This window comes from Trichosurus vulpecula, chromosome 4 (assembly GCF_011100635.1).
Source record: "Trichosurus vulpecula isolate mTriVul1 chromosome 4, mTriVul1.pri, whole genome shotgun sequence".
Lineage (NCBI taxonomy): Eukaryota > Metazoa > Chordata > Mammalia > Diprotodontia > Phalangeridae > Trichosurus > Trichosurus vulpecula.
Genome location: NC_050576.1, coordinates 392,306,623 through 392,325,751, shown reverse-complemented (window position 1 = coordinate 392,325,751; position 19,129 = coordinate 392,306,623). Strand labels below are relative to the sequence as shown.

The 19,129-nt window shown below is 40.3% G+C and overlaps 1 protein-coding gene across 1 annotated transcript in view; it reads left to right on the top strand.

Annotated features, from left to right (window-relative positions):
* Window positions 1–10,454, top strand: part of GAS6 (growth arrest specific 6) — a 94,275-nt gene extending 83,821 nt beyond the window's left edge. The window contains exons 13-15 of the mRNA XM_036753284.1: window positions 3,655–3,827; window positions 7,772–8,000; window positions 9,872–10,454. Coding sequence (XP_036609179.1) covers window positions 3,655–3,827; window positions 7,772–8,000; window positions 9,872–10,026 — 557 coding nt within the window. The 3' untranslated portion in view covers window positions 10,027–10,454. The remainder of the gene's footprint in view (window positions 1–3,654; window positions 3,828–7,771; window positions 8,001–9,871) is intronic.
* The last annotated feature ends 8,675 nt before the right edge of the window (window positions 10,455–19,129 follow it).

The following is a 19,129-nucleotide window of genomic DNA, read 5'->3' as shown; positions in this document are numbered from 1 at the left end:
ACTGGAACCCTTGGCCTCGGTTAGGCCACATCTGGAGTATGAGGATCAATTCCAGGTGTACTTTTTCAGGACGAGCATTGTTAAGCTTGAGAGTGTTCATATGAGGGCAAGAATGAATTCATGGTCTATGAGAATGTTTAAGAACTAGCAATGTTTAACCTTAAGCCTCTCGTAAGACATGATTGCTGATTTTTCAGTATTTAAAAGTTGTCATAGGGAAAAGGGGATTTATTTGCTCTGCAGTTCCTCAGAGGGCAGAAATAGGTGAAATGTCAGTGTGTGTGTGTGTGTGTGTGTGTGTGTGTGAGAGAGAGAGAGAGAGAGAGAGAGAGAGAGAGAGAGATAGATGTGTTCAGGGGCAGGTAGGTGGTACAGTGGATAGAGTATAGGGCCTACGGTCAGGAAGATGAGTTCAAATCTGGCCTCAGACACTAGGTGTGTGACCCTGGGCAAATCATTTAACCCCGTTTGCTTCAATTCTTCATCTGTAAAATGAGCTGGAGAAGGAAATGGTAAACCACTCCAGTATCTTGGCCAAGAAAGACCCAAATGGGGTCATGAAGAGTTAAACATGACTGAAATGACCAAACAACAATATGGGGGTAGGAAGTGCCAGCAGGGTTGCAAAGAGGCAGATTTCAGCTTGATGTAAGAAGAAAAAAAATTCCTAAGGATTAAAGCCATCTCAAAGTGCAATGTGCTGCCTTGACAGATAGCGAGTTCCACTAAAGATCCTCTAGCAAAGGCTAGGCAACCACTTGTTTGATATGTTATAGAAGCCATCTTTATTTGGACTAAATAACCTCTGAGGTCTTTTCCAACTCTGAGATTCTGTGATTCTCCTAATTCTCATTCACTCTTTCTCATCCATCGAGAGGAACAATGAGCCACCATCATTTGAGACTGTTACAGACCATGCCATTTTCTAAGAGTTTCTATCTCTACCCTCAATGAGGATACAGTGCAGGAAGGAGTGTTTGTTTGTCCAGCTTCAGAAAATTAAAAAACTCCTACTACCCGTACACACTGAAAGCTATTTTTTTTTCAACCTTATCTTTTTGATGAATAAATTCCTAGGACAATGGAGCCTGAATTGTTTCTAGAGTCCTCTGGACTCTTCATGAATCTTAAACATTATCCATGTCTGTCTTGGGACATGAGAGGGGAGAGGAAAGCATTTACCGGGAACTCAATACAAATGAAATGGTGATAGACTCAGTAAGTCCTTATGTCCTTGGGGAGTCTTCAGAAGGCATAGGGCGGCGGGGGGCGGGGGGGAAGAGTGGGATCATTTCTACATTTTTTCCTTGGGAAAATTGCCTAAGAGAAGTTGATTCTCTTGATTAAGGAAGAGCTTACTGCTAATTATAAATTACAGCATCTTTTTTTAAAAGCATTTTAAAATTGCCAGGCTCTAAGACTACAAGCTAATAGAGTAGATAATTGCTCACAAGGATGCAATCACAAATTCAGTAAAAAAAAAAAGCATACAAGCAAACAAAACATACAAATATGCAAAAATAAAACTAAAAACCAAAACATACAAACACACAAAAAAACCCTGATTAAAGATTAACTTTGGGGGCAGTCCAGACCTATGATTACATCAGTATAGGGAACTTCCAGAGAGGCAGATCCAAAGCTGAGCTTACAGTTTTGCAGAGCTGCCTGAATATAATAGCTAACATACAGCACGTTGAACAGTTGATATTTTACATAGCATTTGCTATGTTCTAAGCACTATACAAATATTATGCCATTTGATCTTCACAACAACACTGGGAGGTAATTATTTTCCCCATTTTACAGATTAAGAAACTGAGGCAGATAGAGGTCACATGACTGTATTGTTTGAGACTGGTCCTCCCTCCAGTCCTCCCTCCTCTTATATACTTACATACATACACACACACACATATATATATATACATACACACACACACACACACATACACATATATATACTTATATACTGTCTTTAGCCAGTAGCTATCAGGTGGTGTAACATCCAGGAATACTTTTCTCTTGAAAAAATATTCCCTATGATTGCTTCTATCCTTTTATGAAATGCAAATAACAATTAAAAAAATTATTTGGAGTAAAGTATTTGAATTCTTGCTTAATGATAAAGCTATACATTATATGATGTATATACCTTATATAATATGAAGCTATACATTCACATAAGGGCCTTCCATTTTACAAAGCCCTTTACATAATTTATCTCACTTGATCCTCCCAAGTATTAACACTAATATTATTGTCCTTGGTATGCAACTGAGGAGCCTGAGGCTCAGAGAGCTAAAGTAAGTTTCCTCAGATCTCCCAGCTAGGGTAGGAGAAGACTGGGACTTGACCCCAGGCTTCTTGTCTCTAGAACATGCTGCTCTTTCCAGTCCAACACCCTGCTCCACTGACTAGGGAAGCTGTCGTCAAAGACATTTAGTCACAAAGTAGAAAATATTTGTCTCTCCTTGAAATAATATTCATAATACCTTGCATCTATATCACTTTTAATTTTTCCAAGTACTTCTTTATCTTTTAAACCACCCGAAGAATTCAGATGGAAGCTGACACGATGTTTTAGCTTCTAAAAGGGCATAGGGAAAGAGTTTCTATGTCTTTTTGTAGAATAGAGAAGACAGCCATTGACTTACTGTAGATAGGCAGAGGAATTCAGAAAAAATATAGACAATGGAACAGATTCAAAGACAAGTGAGGGGACGAGGGAATTATTCATACACCAGTACAGTTAGAGCTGCAAGGGACATTAGAAATCACTTAGTTCTCTACAGTTGTAGGACACCCCACTGCCCTTCACGTATATATTTAGCTACTGTTTGCTGACTCAACTGCTAGGTTGACTTCCTTCCAAGTTATTGAATTCTGTTCGCTAATTAAAAATCTCAACCTTGAATTAATATAATAGGACAGATTTATCATTGTGTAGGATCCTTTAAAGAAGAGGTTCTTAACCTGGAGTCCATGAACTTTTTAAAAAATGTATTCATTTTTAGTTTTCAACATTCACTTCTTTAAGTTTTAAATTTTCTCTCCCTCCCTTCCTTCCCCCTCACCAAAACATCATGCAATCCAATATAGGCTCTACATATACATTCCTATCAAACATATTTTCACATTAGTCATGTTGTATAGAAGAATTAGAACTAATGGGAGTAACCATGAGAAAGAAAAACATAAAACAAAAAAGAAAATAGCCTTCTTCGCTCTGCATTCAGACTCCATAATTCTTTCTCTGGATATGGATGACATTTTCCATCATGAGTCTTTTGGAATTGTTTTAGGTCCTTGCATTGCTGAGAAGGGGCTAAGTCTATCAAAGTCAGTGCATCACACACGGTCCATAAACTTTTAGGAAAAAAAATGATAATTACATTTCAATATAATTGGTTTCCTTTGTAATTCTGTGTAATCTATCCCTCATTTTCTGCATTTAAAAACTTCACTCTAAGAGGGCGTCCCAGAGTACCACAGGGGTCCTTGACACAAACACAGCAAGCCTAAGAATCTCTGCTTTGGAGGATCATCAAAGCTATTAGAAGTAGGTTTTGCACTTGCTTTCCTCCCTCCCCATGCAGCCTTCCTGTGGTCCCTTCATTCTTTTTTTTTTCTACCACGTGCCTTTCTTCATAGCTCAACCATCTGCTGGAGATGAAACACAGAGAACCTGGGGAATAGAAATAACTGCTGAGATCCGCCCTGCCACCGATACAGGGGTTCTGCTGGCCCTGGTTAGTGAAGAAAAAACTGTCCCTCTCTCCTTGGCCCTAGTGGACTACCATTCCACAAAAAAACTCAAAAAACAGGTAAGTGTGACTAATGATGGAGAGTCTACCAAAACTTTTCACTAACTTGTCCAAAGAAGAAACCTTCTTCAGGAAGACCTGAATTCAAATCCAGCCTCAGACACTTACTAGCTGTGTGACCCTGGGCGAGTCATTTAACCTCTTTGTCTCAGTTTCTTCATTTGTAAAATGAGGATAGTAAAGCACCTACCCCCCAGGGTTGTTATGAGAATAAAATGAGATAATATTTTATATTTATTTTAATATTTTATATATAAAATGTAATTTGTAATAATATGTAATAATTGACATGTAGGTTTACTATTGTTATTATTAGTCAATCTTTCTCCACATGTGCAAAATTGTTTATGTTTCCTGTGCTTTGCATATTCAGAAGTTTAACTAGGTTTAAAATTTTATCTTAGTTTTTAATCCTAGAAAAACTTTGGTATGAAAGCTTAGAAAAGTCTCGTTTGGCTTTGGGGGCACCAGTTGAGGCAGCTAGATGGCTCAGCGGATGGAGCACTGGGCCTGGAGTCAGGAAGACCTGAGTTCAAATGAAGACATTTACAAGCTGTGACCCTGGACAGATCACTTAACCTTTGCCTAGGAGGCAGCTAGGTGGTTCAATGGATAGAGACTGGACCTGGAGTCAGGAAGATCTGAATTCAAATCTGGCTTCTGATACCTACTAGCTATGTGGCCTTGGGCAAGTCATTTAACCTCTGTTTGCCTCGTCTACTGGAGAAGGAAATGGCATCTTTGCCAAGGAAATCCCATGGACAGTATTGGCATGCTATGGTAAACAGGGTTGTGAATAGTCAGACACGACTGAATGGCTAAACAAGCCAATATTTAGCATGAGATCATTCCTTGATGTTGAAGGATTTCTCGTGGTTACAGTGAAAAACCATTGGGTTTTAAATCAGAGAACCTGTGTTCAAATCCTGGGCTCTCCCTCAATGCGGGTGGCTAGGTAGTGTACTGTCCAGAGTGCTGGGCCAGAGTCAGGAAGACCCGAGTTCAAATCTGGCCTCAGATACTTAATAGCTGTGTGACCCTGGGCAAGTCATTTAACCACTATTTGCCTCAGTTTTCTCATCTGTAAAATGAAGATAGTAACAGCACCTGAAGATAATAGCAGCACCGACCTCCCAGGGTTGTTGAGAGCATCAAATGAGAAAACAATTATGAAGTACTTCGTATGGTGCCCCGAATATAGTAAGCAGTATGTACATATCGGCTAACATTATTATGACCCACCTGACCTTGGGAACATTACTTATTCTCTCTGGGCCTCAGTTTCCTCATTTATGGTATGAAAATCTCTAAGGTTCCTTTCAGCTCAAAACTTATGATTCTGTGAAAACCGCTGCTACCAGAGAGAGCCCAAACAGAACCATGTAATAGAAGTTCTGCCTTGTAAACCCATCAGATGATGAGCTAGCCCCCAGGTATACTGTATAACTCTACAGAGATGCCTATGGCCCATATACCCTTTCTCATTTTTTCTTCCCAGTCCAAGCAACCAATGTTGGAAAGATAACATAAATAGGTGGGTTCCTTTAAGTAGCTTTCTGTTCATGAATTTCCCTCTTGGGTGGAAGAGTCAGGAAGGGTACACCAGCGAGCCAAAGAGAGGGTTTATTTTACCCTCCAAAGAGTTCACATTATAAGCAGTGGTAGAGTCTTACTGAATCCTCTTGAAACTAGAATCAGGGGTGGGGAACCTGTAGCTTCGAGGCCACATGTGGCCCTCTAGGGCCTTAAGTGTGACCCTTTGACTGAATCCAAACTTCCTAGAACAAATCCCCTTAATAAAAGGATTTGTTCTGTAAAAGTTGGACTAAATCAAAAGGCCGCACCCGAGAACCTAGAAGCCACATGTGGCCTTGAGGCTGCAGGTTCCCCACCCCTGAACTAAACGATGTTGTTATGCTATTAACTAGATTGCTATTAGAGATTGGCTTTTGATTGCATTGTTAATATGAATGGAGCAACACACCAGAAAGAATAAGCCTTAGTCAACATTTCCTCTCTCAGGAAATACTTAAATTTAGCCTCCACTTGCAGTACAAATACATGCATATTTGGCTTACTGGACTTGTAGAATATATAGTTCTATCTCGGGAACTATGCAGACATCCAGCCCACATGCTCTACAGACCTGACAAAACCTCAGGATAAATCTGGAAACCAGAGAAGAGTAATAGAGATTGGATGAGAGACTGGTGGCTGGACTGCTCCATGATTCTCCATATTGGTGATTTCCTTAGAAAAGAAAGGCCAAGCTTTGTTCTAAATGCCCCAGAGCCATCACTCAGGTTGGGTGACTCAGGCTTCGTTCCAGGGCATTGCAATTTAGAGGGCCCTGGCAGCAGCTGTAAAAACAACTCTGCTCAGCCCCTAGTTAGCAAGAATAATTAGTTAAAACTGGGAGCTACCAAATAGGGCACATTTCCTTCACCTGGTGCTACACCCAAGGATGCCTCCCCCAGTAGCAAATTCAAGGTGTCGCAAAATCTCAACTCCACCCCAGCTCAAATGAATTTATCTCAGAAAATTAATTTGAAGACGTCACTCATGGAATTGCACCAGGTGTGTTTTGAGCTGCTTGTCCTGGGTAACAGAGGACAGACAGCTCCCTGTGGCTCTGATGCACACCACCATCCATCAGCTGCCAGGTCTTGTCTACTCTACCTCCTCTATCCCGTTCTCATCACCTCATCACCTCTCTCCTGGCCTACTGTAAAAGCCTCCTAATTGGCTCCCCTGCTTCTCTTTCCTCTCCATTCTATCCTCTACATGGCTGTCAAATTGATAGTTCTAAAGCACAGGTCTGACTATATCCAACCATATTATTCCCCTCCTCAAAAAACTTGTGCAGGCCTGCTTTAGTGGTTTCTCATTAGCTTTATTATAAAATATAAACTCTTTAAAATTTTTTATTTAAAGTTCTTTATAATATGGCTTCAGCCTATCTTCCCAGCTAATTATACATTAGTATCCATCCCAAGGGCAGCTAGGTGGTGCATTGGGTAGAGTGCTGGGCTTGGAGTCAGGAAGAACTGAGTTCAAATCCAGCCTCAGACACTTACTAGCTGTGTGATCCGGTTTGCCTCAGTTTCCTCATCTCTAAAATGAGCTGGTGAAGGAAATGACAAACCACTCCAAGAAAATCTCAAACAGGGTCACGAAGAGTCAGACCCATGCCACACTCTCCAGTCCAACCACAATGATGTGCTTGCTGGTCCCTTAAGCCAACATTGCATTTCTTCTACCTTCGTACATTTGTTCAGGCTGTTCCCCCATGCCTAAAATGATCTTTCCTCTCACTTCTGCCTCTTGAAACTCCTGACTCACTTCAAGGCTCACTCACCTCAAAGCATTACCTCCTACACAAAGCCTTTCCCAATGCCCCGGATTGTTCCCTCCCTACCCCAACATACGCATGTCACTATGGATTTATTTTGTACATAGCCTATATTTTTGTCATCCTTTAGCCATTTTCAGTCAGTCTTGACTCTTTGTGACTCCATTTGGGATTTTCTTGGCAAAGATCCTGGAATGATTTGCTATTTCTTCTCCAGCTCATTTTACAGATGAGAAACTGAGGTAAACAATGACTTAACCAGGGTCACACAGCTAGTAAGTGTCTGAGGCTGGATTTAAACTTAGGTCTTCCTGACTCCAGGCCAGGTGCTCTATCAACTGCACCACCTAGCTGCCCAGAGTCTATATTTACTTATCAGTAAACATGCTGTATCACTCTAGCAGAGTGTAATCTCCTTGAAGACAGGGACTGAGTCACATTTGTTTTTGTATGCCCAGCACCTAGCAAAGTGCTTGGAACACAGTAGGTGCTTATTAATGATTGCTTGTTGACTGATTGACTGAAAAGTAAACATGTATGCCTCTGACTGGCCCCCCTTTGTTTATTCAGGTTTATCTGTTCTCTCCTTTAGTTGGTTGTCCTGGCAATAGAACATGTGTCCATGACCTTCATGGAAATCAAAGTGTGTGATGGTCAGGATCACTTAGTGGAAGTTCGCATAAAGGAAGGCGAGATAGCCCTGACCGTGGATGGGACGAAGGGACAGATGGAAGTGAGCTCTTCCCAACTGGAGGAAAGACTGTCTGCCTTGAAAAAATACCTGCAGAGTCCCTTAAAGACATATGCTGGTGGATTGCCAGGTAATGCTGGGATTCTGCTATCACAGAGCTCTACCCCTGCCTGCCCAAATACCAGCAGTAGTGGGAGGATGAGACAATGTAGCTGCCCTCATCTGCCTTGACCTTCATAAAATTGTTTACAGCAAAATGATGCTTGGAGGAAGATTCAGTTTTCTCACGGCAGCTATTAAAATGAGGCTTTGGACTTTTTTTTTTAAGTAGGGAAAGGGGAAGCTAGATTATAGACTTTCTTTTTCTAGTCAAGTGGAGAAATCACTTTTGCAACCAAAGATTGTGGTCAGCATTGCTTTTTCAGAGGTGATTTCATCAGCATGAGGGAATTCCTAGTGCGGAAACCCCCCCTATCCAGGGATGTGCCAAAGCCAACCTCAAATGTACTCTAGGCTCCGTAGTTGAATGTCAAATCTGCAAGGTGGGCATTTATACCTCGGATATAGGTAAATTCTATAAATCAGGATCTGACTTGTTTTGTTGATTTTCTAGACTCAAGATGGAACGAATAATGCAGATTAAACTTAAATTTTCGCCAAGCATCCTTTTTTTCTTCCTTAATAGATGATTGCTAACCATTTATTGGAACACCCCTGCCCCTGACCAATGCAAAATGGCAATTCATCCATAACTTGGAGTCTTAGAGGGAGTTTCCTGGGCCCAGTCACTTGTCCACTAGTATATGTCTTGAACTTGGGCTTTCCTGACTCCAGAGTCAGCTCTCTAACCAGTATGCCATGCGGCTTCTCTCAGGCTTTCTTATTGTCTATAAAATTTGAGGTGTCTTTGTTTAATCCTAATTATAGATGTTAATTGTGCAATTGGCTTGAATCAAGTTAATGTTCTTCCCCCTTCTTCAAGAGAATTCTGCACATAACATTTTGTACCCATAACATGCTAGGGAGTGTTGAATCCAAAGAAGCACCATGCCAGGCTGAGAATCAGAATTTCCAGCTTAATTATTTTTAAATATTGTTGCCTACAGGCATGTGATCAGAGTAACATGATGGTAGCTACAAAGCCAGAGCCAAGTGTTTATGAGTCTCAGTTATCTACCAGTTAACCCCAATTTTCTTGGCTGCAATAACCAGTGAAAAGCTAAAGATTTCCTAGCTTGAAATCACGTCACTTTTCTCCTCAACAATCTTCAGTGAATCTTCAAGAATCTTTTTGCTTACCAGATAAACATAAAGTTTGCTTCCTGCCTTCCTCAAACTCGTGGTACACTCTTTTTCCAGAGTAATTCCATACTATCACCCTTCCCTGTACTCTGTACTCCAGCCAAACTACACAGCTCTGACTCTCAGATATATGCTGTATTCCTTCTCTTCTGTATCTTTGATTATATTCTTACCTCTATCTGGCATTCTTCCCTATATCTAGAATGCCTTTCCTCTTTTCACTTGTTGAATCCTTATCCTTTAAAACCCAACTAAGATGGGTTTTTCCATAGTAAACATGGTAATGAACTTCCTCATCAGACATCATAGTGCCAATTGGTTTGGTAGTTTTCTGATGTGGTTATCACATAATGTTGTATACTCTTCAAAACTGCGTTAGTGTTTTATCCCCTTATTAGTCTGTACTTCCTAGGAAGGGATGGAAGGTCAAAGGAGATAATGTATGTATTGTGTAATATATAATATATAACATTGTGTACTATAAGGGCAGTCCGCAGGATCAGAGAAAAGCAGAGGATAAAGAACGGCCAAGAAGACTGGCTGATGAGTGTTCCTACAGAATAAACACAGGGAGAAGCAAACTGACCACTGTATGGGACCCACTATCAAAGGGATGATTTTCTGAAGCTGAGGGCCACATTCATTCCAGATGGCATGTCATGCTAAAGATGTTTTGTTTTTCCTTCCTCTTTGCCCCAGATGTTCCTGTGATGTCAGCTCCAGTCACTGCGTTCTACCATGGCTGCATGACCCTGATGGTCAACCAGAAAAGATTGGATTTAGACGAGGCCATGTATAAACACGGTGACATCACATCACATTCTTGTCCTCCAACTGAGCAAGCTGGTCAGTAGGCTCCTCGGAAACAGTCTACACACTTTATAACCAAAAACTTTTCATGCTTTTCTTTTACAAAAAAAAAGTATAAATTATTCCGTCTCCCTATGCTGTATAGTTTCTCTAAAAAACACTGAAGTTCAGTAGGAGCTACTGATCCTTACGATCGATCGTTGAAATCTTCTTTGGCCCTGTGGTCAAACCTTTGTAATATATTTGTAAATAGCTGAAAAGACTAATATTAATGATCTGAAACCACATGCAAAAACTCCAAAAGCTTTTCATGAAATGAATGTTGAGTCTTGAGGGAACAGAGAGGCCTGGAAACATATCAACATAGACTTGAAGAAAATAATAGTTCTCTATTATTTTTATTACCAAATACTTCTTTCTGATTTATGAAATATGAAAGAATAAAATATTTACGGAAAACTTTTTAACTCCACGTCTGAAGTTGGCTTTTCTTCTGCGTGACTGAGCCATGTGGAATTATCAGGTGTGAAAAGGAAACTGTCAACAACGGAGCCGCTGATGTGTGTGTGTGCACGTATGTGCCGGTGCATGTTCATACATGTGAGTGTGTATATAGGAGAATTCTCCTTTATGGCTTCATTTCTTCCCAATAATTTCCAGGACTCTAAATTCATCCCCTTCTTCTGGACTTTGTTTCACCAGCTAGATTACAAGATGCCTCTTTGACAAACATGTTGAACGAAGTCCAGCAGAAAGAGCTCTCATCTAATTGAGGAAACTCAAAATTGGTATCCCTTCCTCCATAAACTTGGAGCTTTGTGGCCCTAAGGGGAGTCATACCTCAGGAGGTAGGAAGTTTCCCATCACTGGAGGCCCTCGCATAAAGACTGGCTGTCAGAGAGACAACAGTAGAATGACAGTAGAATGTACAGTAGAATGAGCCACCTGACTTAGAGGACCTGAGTTCAAATCCTAGTTTTGCCCTTTACTTCTTTGTGACATTGGGGAATGACTGAGCCTTTCTAGACCTCAACTTCCTCCTCTGAAAAATGAAATGGTTAAACTAGATGACTTTAAGCTTCCCAGCTCTAGACTATATGCTCTCTGAGGATCCTCTCAACCCTGAGATTTGATGAAAGTCACTTCAAGTCTGTGCCTCATTCTTTTTCTGTAAAAGGAAGAATAATTTATTTCTCTATCTGCCTTAGAATGCTATTGAGAGGGTCAAATGAGATAAATATAAGTACAAACACCTTGAAAGTATAAAAGCTATTTATGCTGGTTTATTAGAAGAAGTGGATTGGGAGTCACAAACCCGGGTCCTAGTCTGGTTCTACCATTGAAGAGCTATATGTTTTTTTAAATTTTAATAAGCATTTATTAACCTCTTCCTGTGTGCCAGGTAAGGACAACTAGGTGGTGCAGTGGATAGAGCGTGGGGCCAGGAATTGGGATGAGGTGAGTTCAGATCTGGTCTCAGATGTTTAGTAGCTGGAGAAGAAAATGGTAAACCACTCTAGTATATTTGCCAAGAAAACCCCAAATGGGGACATGAAGAGTCGGAAACCACTAAAAAATGCCTGTTGTGTCTGACTCACTCTCTCCTCCAGAGTCATTGAAATCCAGTGGCAAGACATCCAAGAAGGCTGGCAATGGCCTGGGATACAGTGAGGGACCTCGGCCTTTCTAAATTAAATTAGCATACACTCTGAGGAGGTATTAATGAATAATAAAATAAAATAAAGGTGGACAGCAGGAAGTAGGAAGAGAAACAGAGACCCCTAAAAACTCATTCAGACCTCCTGCTAGACACTTATCTCCTCTGGTCCTCAGTTTCCTCATATGTAAGATGAAAGGTTAGCACTAGATGACTTCAAGAGGAAGGAGCACCTAGAGACAGCTAAGTGGCACAATGGGTAAGTATGCTCGACCTGGAGTCAAGAAGACCTAAATTCAAATCTGGCCTCATAGACTTACTAGCCATATGACCTTAGACAAGTCACTTAACCTCTGTTTGCCTCAATTTCCTCAACTGTAAAATGGAGCCAATTTTAATAACACCTACCTCCCAGGGTTGCTGTGAGGCTCAAATGAGTGAGGGCCTTTTTATAGTTCCTGGTATATAATAAGAGCTTAATAAATACTTGTTCCCTTCCTTCCTTCCTTCTTTCCTTCTTTCCTTTCTTTCCTTCCTTTCTTCCTTCTTTCCTTCCTTCTTTCTCTTCTTCCTTCCTTCCTTCTTGCCAAGGTCCCTTTCATTTCTTAATCCTAGTCTACTATGAACTCTCCAAACTCATTCTCCAAACAAATTTGACTAGCTTAAAAAAAAGAGAGAGAATACATTAAAAAAAAAAAACTGAAGGGCAAGAAAAGTCCCTGTTGGCAATTTAAAAACAGCATTTCCAGATACTAGGTGATCCTTCTAGGGAGCAGGAGAAAAGGAACAAGACCAAAGGGAGTACCAATGCCTTGGGAGCCAACACCACCGATGGGGGCTAACAGTATTTCATATTTGTCTAATGCTCTAAGGTTTACAAAAAATTTTGCATATATTATTTCATTTGATCCTCATCAGAACTCCATGAGACAGCTACTATTATTATCCTGAGGAAACTGAGGCTGAGAGGTTAAGTCATTTACTCATGGTCACATGACTAGTTAAGTGTCCAAGAAGGGGCTCGATCAGGGTACTATTCAGTAAAGCTAAGCCATCCTTTAAAACACAAAGCCTTCATTACAAAACTTCCTGTTTATGCTTCAAAGTAAGACTGAATTCTTCAAGCTATCCCGACTGTCCTCCAGTATGAGAGTTCAGAGTGGATTGTGTTTGATCATAGTGAAGGTCTTGAGTCTTCTGCCAATATTTCCTCTTGGGCTCTTGATACTCAGCATTATTCTGCTGGCTCCAGTTGACCTTAATTCATAGTTTTGCTCCTCAAGGCATGTCTTAAATCACATGTCCATAAAATCTGAGTGTTTTGCCTCCACCCAGAGAGCTCATCCTTTGCATGATGGGGCTTGCTCGCTTTATGTATTTTGCTTTTGTTGTTGCTTTCTTTTCCTCTTTCCTAAGTTCCTGGCAGTATTCTGCTGACTCAGGACCTCAGAAAACTCTGCTAAGAGCTTCAGGTAATTTTCCACATTAATATTGAGTAAAACTAGATAATTAATCCTCATTCCATAATTAGCTCTGTTATAACCAGTGCGGCAATGAATTCTATGGCTACTTATGATCTATATTTTAACAAATAATTTCCATGTCTTCAATAACTATCAAAGAGGAGAACCGGAAAGGACCTAGAGGCCACCCAGTCCAACCTCCTCATTTTAAGGATGAAGAAACTGAAGACCTGGGACATTAAGTGACTTGCCCGGGGGTAACACAGCTAGTGAGCATCTGAAGTTGTATTTGAACTCAGGTGTTTCAGACTCCAGGCCCAGTGGCCGATCTGCTCTGGCACTTAGCTGAATCTAAGCAGGTACTACATGTATTGTAATCTCCATTTCACAGATGAGGAAACTGAGGCCCTGTGGTTCAATATCTTGCCCATCCACAGCTGGTGTCACAGGCAGTATTCGAACCCACTTCTAATTATAGTTATGACAGACACCCTTATAGCTAAAGTCTATAAGATGCATTAAAATGGCAAAGAAGAAATGACCATTTTTGGGAGGGCCTGTGGAACAACAAGAACACTAATACATTGCTTGTAGAGCTGTGAGTTTGTCCAATCATTCCGTAAAGCAAATTGGAACTATGCCCTAAAGTCACTAAGCTGCATACCCTTTGGTACAGCAATACGAGACCTATAACCCAAAGAGATCAAAAGAAGAGAAAAAGGGACCATATAAACAATAATATTTATATCAGTTCTTTTTATTACAGAAAATAGGGAGTAACCAAGGGGGTGCCAATTAATTGGGGAGTGGATGAATTATTGCATATAAATGCAATTTTGCCTGGAGATAGGGGTTCTTAGGTTCTGTGAGTTCATTTTTTAAAATACTTTCATAACTATATTTTGATACAATTGGTTTTCTTTGTAATTCTTTATATTTTATTCATTTGAAAACATTATTTTGAGAGTAATGCCAGGTGACTAACGTGGTCCAACATACAAAAAAGGTTAAGAACTCTGCCTTCAGAAATGATGAAAGGGATTATTTCAGAGAAGCCTAGGAGGATTTGTATGAACTGATGCAGAATGAAAACAGCATAACCAAAAGAACAATGTACATAATACCAGTTACATCCTAAAGACAAACAACTTGAGAAGATTTAAGAACTCCCATCAACGTAAAGACCAGTTACACCTGCAGAAAAACAATGATGAAGCACATCACTACCGATAAAAAGAGGCTAAATCAAGGAGAAGGGTGAGACGTGTTTTGACGTGGCCAACATGGGAACTTGCTTTGCTCTACTATGTGTATCCATTACAAGGACTTTTTTCCCCCAATTTAAGAACAGGTAGGAGGGAAACAGAGGTGATAGAATAGGGTAGCCAAAGAGAAAGTAGAAAGAAGAAAGAAAAAAGGGTAGCCTTTTTTAATGTATAAAACAAATGAAAGCCATAAAGAAGCCCAGACAATAAGCATCACCGCTTTAAAAGTTACATTTTTGAGTGCATTATATACTTTATTTTATTTTTAAAGTAATTCGCATTTAATAAATAATATATTTATTTATATTATAATATATAATAAACTTGCATTTAATAAGTTGGGTATATAGACCATAAAATATTCAATATTTTAAAGATATCAGGTTTTGGAATGCAGGTAGTATTAAGGATTAAATTGTATTATGTATTTGAAAAGAAAACCCATACATAAGTGATTTATAATTTCATATGCAATCTCTTTTTTCTTTTCTAAAGTGTATAGGAAATGCTTATGTAGCATAGTCTATAGAATGTAACAAAAATTTTCAAGCCTCACCTGATTGTTCCACTTACTTCAAGAACCATTACATGTAAAATTTTCAGTAGTCAAGTTTTGAATACAGAGAACAGAGCTATCTCTAGTCACACTACCAAAGATCTCATGCATCCAGAGAATTTCATATTGGAGCAGAGGAAACCTAGTGCTGAATGAATTCTATGGAGTTGGCCAGGTAAATGCCCATAATAACTCCTGTAGCTCCCTTTGTCTACACAACCACACTCAGATCTGTCTGCATCCACACACTTCCCTTTCCTAGTCCCAAGCAAAAACATACGAAGTTCCAGTTTCCCCATAGGTTACCAGAAAAATGTCCAAGAGTCCTTGGAAGTGATGTGCTGACCACAGCCCTTCCTGATCAGTGCCTCCAAACTCCACTAGGGCCCAGCTAGCTGACTAGAAGTCAAGAAGACTTATGCTTAAACCTTGCCTCAAATCTACCTTGCTAGCTGTCTGACCCTGGACATCTTCGGTGTCATCAGCTGTAAAATGATATTGATGATTGCACCTGTCTCCAGGGTTGTTCTGAAAATCAAGTGAGATAATCTATGTAAAGTATTTTGCAAACCTTAAGGCATTATATCAATGCTAGCTATTATTACGGGCGGGAAGGAGGGCATCTAGCCTAAGCTATTTATATAGAAAAAAGAATAACATCTCTCAAGTGAAACGTGTGTGTGTGTGTGTGTGTATACATATATACATATATATATGCATATACATACACACACACACACATATATATATATATATATATATTCCTGCTAGTTTGGCCTTGTGGTCACACCCCTTGCTATTCCAATCAGTGCCTTTGCTGGAGGGAGCAGGCCATGACAGATGAAGTATCTAATGTTTTCATGTCTGTGTTATGAATAAGGATGGGGTAATGAATTATGCCGTTGACATTTTTATGGACAGAGCTGACTTCAGAGGCTTTTCTTGAAAGGGAGGTGCTTATAATCAACAGTTCTATTTAGAGAACACTGTCGAGTTAGCTTTTCAAAAATTTATTACTCTCTGTGTCTGCCCTTTCTATGATTTCATTCACTGCTCTGAAATGAAATTAAGAAAACATGACAGCTGTCACCAGAGAAGCCAGCTTCTTTTTTGAGGGTCTTGAAGTTTGGGAAAAGGTTTCCTACTCTCATTTCTTGGGATGGTCCCCTCATCCCAAGGGGTAGGGCTCCCTAACAAGGATATTTGAAGCTCTTCATATCTTTCCTCCTCTTCATGTCCTCTATTTAAAGTGGACTAATTTCTCCCCCCTGAACATACCCTGAACTCTTCTGTCTTCATGTTCTCTATGCTTAGAATGCCCTCCCTTTCTTTGCTGTCCCCAAAGCCCAATTCAAATGCCCTCTCCTCTAGGAAGACTTCTCTCATCTCCTTGAATGGTGATGAGCTGCCCTCTTGGACCTCACATAGCACTTGGCTTTATAATTCTCGAATGCCTTTATCATGTAATATCATGCATTATAGCTATTCTAGCTGGGGTATCCTTAATCCTAGATTATACCTTCTCGAAATGCTCTATACCTTCCTGCACCGTAGTATGCTCCTAGTTACCCCTATCACAGGAAGCTCTGGAAAGCAAAAATCAGAAACTATAAGACCTTTGTCTCTCTGGCTTGTTTCCTGTTGCCTAATTTCTTATCTCACTTAATAAAGTAACAATAACTCCTCACATTTCTGTAGGGCTTCAAAGTTCACAAAGCAATTTCTTCACAACATCCCTGTGTCTAGAGCAAGCATGAGTATTATTATCCCTACTTTAAGAATGAGAAAACTGAGGATCAGAGACGTTAAGTAATTCAGATTGGGTCACACTACTAGTAAACATCCAAACTGGAATGTGAATCAGAGTTACTGGAGAAGCCAACCCTTTTTTTTTTCCCTGATCTGAATGGAGTTAGGGAAAAGAGTTTTCCCATCTCCGTTCATAGAATAAGTCTCTTATCTCTAGAAGAGATTATTGAAAACATATCTGAAGTTCACATCTGTAGGTTCAGTCTGCATACTTCTACATCACGGTTGCCTCTTAACAGCAAGATTTTCTGCACTCAGCAGATCTGCTACTAAAGGGACAGTTGAGCATGAGGGCCAAGTCTTCATCCCACAGAAGCCTCCTGGCAGATTTCTCCCATTTCTAATGGGATTTCCTTTCTAGGCTCTGACAGCATAAATGGGTAACGTGCCACTGTTATGCAAACAGTTTCCCAGTTCCCTTTGAGAATGCAGGACACACAGTGGCTACAACAATGTAAAAAAAAACAAAACAGAACAGCTGGGAAAGACTTGGAAATGTAGTGGCCAAGCATGACTCCAGAGCCTCTACAATGAAGCATGTTACCTATCTTCCAAAAGAGTGGACTAGAGATGCAGAATCAAACAGAAGTTCTCAGTCATGGCCCAATGTGTGGATCTGTTTGGGCAGCTAGGTGGCACAGTAGATAGAGTTCCAGGCCTGGAGTCAGGAAGACCTGAGTTCAAATCCAACCTCAGATGCTTACTAGCTGCATGACCCTGGGCAAGTCACTTAACCCTGTTTGTCTCATGTTCCTCAACTATAAAATGACCTGCAGAAGGAAATGGCAAACCAATCCAGCATCTTTGACAAGGAAACCCCAAATAGGGTCCGTCACAAGGAATCAGATATTACTGAACAAAAAATTTGCTTGACTATGCTTATTTGTTAATTTGTCATACAGGAAGATTTGTGAGTTTCTGTTTGTTTTTTTAATGGGGAGGGGGGAGAGAGAGAGAGAGAGGATGGGTGGGAGGGAAGAGAGAGAGAGAGAAAGAGAGGGAGAGAGAGAAGGAGAGAGAGACGGAGGGAGGGAGGGAGGAAGAAAGGAAATTAGGATAGTAAAGCTAAAAAACAAAACAGGGAAGAAAAAAAAGAGAGTCACTGAAGCATTTTTTTTTGATGCATAGAAGACAACTGAAGGAAGTTCAGAAGGAGAAGCAGATGAGAAACAGCTTTGAAACTTACATGTTGACTTTGTTATAGACTTAAAAATAACAAGCTGTACATAATAGATGTTTTATATATATGCCTCTTTTTCTGGTCTTTGCATATTGAAATGATCCCGTTCATTGGTATCTGTCAAATTCAGAATAACAAAAAATTAAATTATCAAAACTCAGAGAGAGACAGAGAGACATAGAGGGAGGGACAGAGAGGGAGAGAGAAAATTCAGGAGGCATGAGAACATGCTTCTTCAGGGGTAGCTAGGTGAAACAGTAAATGGAGCCTGGAGTCAGGAAGACCTGAGTTCAAATCCAGTCTCAGATATTTACTAGCTGTGTAACCTTGGACAAATCACTTAACCCTTATTTGCCTCAGTTCCTCATCTGTAAAATGGGGAAACACTAGAAAAGGAAATGGCAAACCACTCCAGTAGTTCTGCCAAGAAAACCCCATGCACAAAGTCCATGGAGTTACATAGAGTCAGACATGACTAAAGGACTGGACAGCAAATATACTTCTGTTTTTGGTCCCCTGGTTTTCCTCCCTTCATTTAAACTTGCTCCCAGAAGCAGGGAATGATACCAACTAGCAGGAAGAAGCAAATGATTTACTTCCTCTCCCTGGAATGGTCTCCAACATGTCTGCTGGAAGGGATGGTAGGAGCCACTCTGCAAGCTCATTCTTCCCTTGCCACCACCAGTAACAGCCTTGGAGCACATCAGATAAGCCACAGTGAAAGCACACATGCTGTTAGAAAAGAGACAGCATTGATACTCCCTCTCTGGTCTAGAGGTGTGCAAGAAAGTCTTCTATACCCTGCACATCCTTATGACAGCCTAATCCTACCACTGTCTGGAGGGAGAAAAGGGGAAAGGGGAAATGGAGAGGTGTCAATTAGATCTTAGACTGATAGTGTCTACCCTATCTGCTGTTTCTGAATGAAAAGAGGAAGATGCTTGGGCGGAGAAGAACCACATCAGGCACGTTATTAATGACACTTCAGTTTTCTTATTTGCAAAATAGTGATCTAACACACATGCTCCCCACTTTACAAAAGTATTGTGAGGAAGGCACTTGGTAAACCTTGAAGTCCACCAGAAGTAAGGAGTTGTTTTTTTTTTACTGAGATGAGAAAGCAACATGGTACTATGTAAAAAGTACTAAATGTGGAGTGAAAGAACCTGGGTTCCAAAGTCAGCTCTGCCACTTACTACATCTGTGTGACCCAAAAA